The sequence below is a fragment of the Trypanosoma rangeli genome (assembly GCF_003719475.1).
Source record: "Trypanosoma rangeli strain AM80 chromosome Unknown Tra_15.4_contig_00013, whole genome shotgun sequence".
Lineage (NCBI taxonomy): Eukaryota > Euglenozoa > Kinetoplastea > Trypanosomatida > Trypanosomatidae > Trypanosoma > Trypanosoma rangeli.
The window spans coordinates 36,744-39,796 of NW_021705757.1; the positions used below are offsets into that span (position 1 = coordinate 36,744).

The following is a 3,053-nucleotide window of genomic DNA, read 5'->3' on the forward strand; positions in this document are numbered from 1 at the left end:
GTGAGAGGGCATACGCACACACACGCAGCAAGGGAAGAGGACGGAAAGAGGGGAAGGCACAACTCGGGCCCAAGAGTGCAGCACAGCCCACGCAGCGCCAAGCCTCGGAAAAGACAGCAAAAACAAAAACAAAAACAAAAACAAAAACAAAAACAAAAACAAAAAACGCCCTTGATCATTTATAAATTTCACGCGCCCAGTAGAAAAAAAAAAAGTTATTGTCGTCCATAATGTTTTCCTGCAAAACAAAAAAAATTTAAAAAAACTGATTGCTGCGTAGCGTTCTGCGGCTGCACAAAACTGCTTCGTGCGTGCAAAAATTGCCTGCAGGAACGAACGGCTGCCGTGTTTCACGAGCCAAATGTCCACACACACACACACCACACTCCGACTCTGTGGGCCCCGTTGCCTTGTGTTCTTCACCTCACCCGCTCAGTCACTGGCGCAGTCCATGAAAAAGAGCTCACGCCGAGACTGCCAGCGCGTGTGGGCAACCCAAAAGCAAAAGGTGTGGGAAATGTTCTCTCGTGAGAGTACCGTAGCAAGCGTTCAGCGGAGAAGGAAGAATAAAAAAAAATGTCAAAAAACAAAACAAAAAAGAAGAACAAGCTGTGGTGAAATAAGGAAGTCCACCTATACCCCACAAAAAAAAGACTACAACAAACGCGCACACATGGAAAAACAACAATAAAAAACGGGTCCTACACGGACAGCAAATTTATTAAAAAGTATTCACCGTGGATGCCGATCCGCCTTCATTCCTGCGGCTAGCAGTAAGCGAGAAGCGTCAAGAGGCCCAAAAACACAAGCAATAACGACCAGCTCCCGCGCACATGCACCGAACTGTCCCCGAATACGCCCCATGGCGAACCAGCGCCCCTGCCCCAAGACTTCGTGGCAGGGCCAGCAGCATCCTGTGACTCCCCGTTCGCCCCATCTCCATTCATGCCAGCTACTCCATACCCTCGAATTGGTCCAGACGCCACCTCTGAAACGCGCAATCCCATCTTTTCCTGCGTTAACTCACTGCCGCTTTCCGCGCTGGACTCCCCAACCTCCACTCGCTCCTCCGAGGACCTGCCTGCAGGCGGGACGCTGCTGCCCGTGGTAAACTTGGGGCTGCTCACAACCGGCTGCGCCCCTGCAGGTGTCTCGGTGTCGTTGGGCGCGAGGCGCTTTTCGTCCGTGGTTGGCCGCACAGTGAACGCCTCCTCCACTGCCGTCATGCCCTTGTGCAGCTCCTCAATCTCGCTGGCACTCAGCGCGCGGTTGTAAAGCATAGCACTCGCCACCGTCACGTCAATCTCCTTGTGCGCAGTCGGTCCGCCGTACCCGCCCAAGTAGAAGTGCAGGCTGTCGGAAGACCCCTTGCTGGGGTCCACTCTCGTCCCGCCTCCTGGCAGCAGCTTCCCATCCACGTACACAAAGCCGTGGCCGCCTTGAAGCACCAAAGCCACATGGTATCGCCTGTGCGGCTCCCACTTCATCGACGCCAAGTGCGAAATGTACTCGTAACGCGGCATCCAATGCCCGTAGGTGCTGTATGCCAGCCCCAGCAGGCGCCTCCTCGCACCAGAGTCCAGGTTTACACTCAGCAAGGAAATGTCACCGTAGAGCGCCTTGTGAATCATTACAGTGGTCACAAGCGTGAATTCGTTGTTGCTGAACTGGTATGCTGCTTCCTCAGGTTTTTTGCGCACAGACCACAGCGCTCGTGCCCCTGCCCCCTGGAACCTTAAACCACAGGGAACCTTGATCGCCTTCGTTACGGCTGCGGCCTCACGGTGCATGTCGTTTTCCCAGTGACCATCGGTAGCGTTGTCCCCCAAAAACCCCACCAAACCGTCCGTGACGACAGCGGGTTTGCAGGCCTGGTTTGACGAAGGGTATCTCAGGTGTGAGGAAAAGCGGGATCCCAAGAGCTGAGCAGCCGGCATCTCCCATACCGTAACGGCATGCTTTACCTGTTGCAGCTCGGTGGTGAGGTCCTTCAGGAAAACGCTCGTCGAACTGTGCTGGCTTCTCTCGTGCAGGGAAAATAGCCCGTCGCCTGTGTAAAGTAGGGCACTGGAGCCGGCGTTGGAAACAGGGCTGGAGATAGGCCCAACATCGGCGATGTTTTTGCCATCGGTGACCCACAGGTGGAGCTGCGTCGCCCCCATGTACCCCACAGAGGACACCGGCAGCGTAAAGAGCAGCACAGGCGTATTGCCAATGGTGGCGGTGACGAAGCCACCCTGGATGCCTTGCTCAGTGTGTGTCTCGGGCCTCCTCCAGAGGCCTGAGAGAGGCCCGGCCACCGGTCGCCAGTTCTCTCCCATGTCACCGGATTCGAACACCTGGCGCTTGCCGTTGTCACACCGAGCTACCAGGAGGAGTTTTCCCTCCCACTCAAGCGCCGCGGGGTCGGAGCAGCCCCTTGCAGGCACACTCTTCGAAACGCCCCAAGTGACGCCATCGTCCTTCGAGTAGATAACCAGGGAGATGGGGTTTCCATCTTTGGTCGCGGCCTGCACAGGGAAGACAACCGTTTTGTCCTTCATCAGAACCCCTGCGCCGCCGCCGCCGCCAAGGAAGCGGTGCAAGGACTTGGCGTTGGGCTTCGCCATCAGCATGTCCTTTAGCGGAACAGGGCGCCCCCACTCAATCTCCTTCTTACCGTCTGTCTTCTGCAGCTCGCCGACCGTCAGCAGAAGCTCCCCAATCTCACCCGCCCTTTCCGGGAAGCCCCTTGAAATCGAGTAGTTGTAGGCCCCGGCAAGTACAAAAATCTTATGGTCCTTGACGATCATCGTTGGGCGTTCAACCCGCACTGCACCTCTCAGTCCTCCGTGGGGGACGGCGATTCGCCCCACCGCCTCCTCACCGCGGGCGGTTATCGCCGCTGCCACCCACTCCCGCGCCTCACCCTTCTCCAAGGTCCGCGCCACAACGTCCGAAGGAATGAAGCCGGAGCCGTACCCCAGAGAGGCCTGCGCAACGGCCACCAACAATCCATCCACCTCAACCAGTGAAGGAGCGTGGAACCCAACACCCGCAGTTGCAAAAATAGT

At 56.8% G+C, this 3,053-nt stretch overlaps 1 protein-coding gene across 1 annotated transcript in view, besides 3 other annotated features; it reads right to left on the reverse strand.

The window, feature by feature from the left end:
* The first annotated feature begins 117 nt into the window (after positions 1-117).
* Positions 118-166: a microsatellite.
* Positions 167-366: 200 nt separating this feature from the next.
* Positions 367-386: a microsatellite.
* A 176-nt stretch (positions 387-562) lies between these two features.
* Positions 563-608: a sequence feature (A-rich).
* A 159-nt stretch (positions 609-767) lies between these two features.
* Positions 768-3,053, reverse strand: part of TraAM80_00728 (trans-sialidase) — a gene marked incomplete at both ends in the record, with an annotated part of 3,018 nt that continues 732 nt past the window's right edge. The window contains one exon of the mRNA XM_029377797.1: positions 768-3,053. This exon is cut by the window's right edge and continues 732 nt beyond it. Coding sequence (XP_029242352.1) covers positions 768-3,053 — 2,286 coding nt within the window.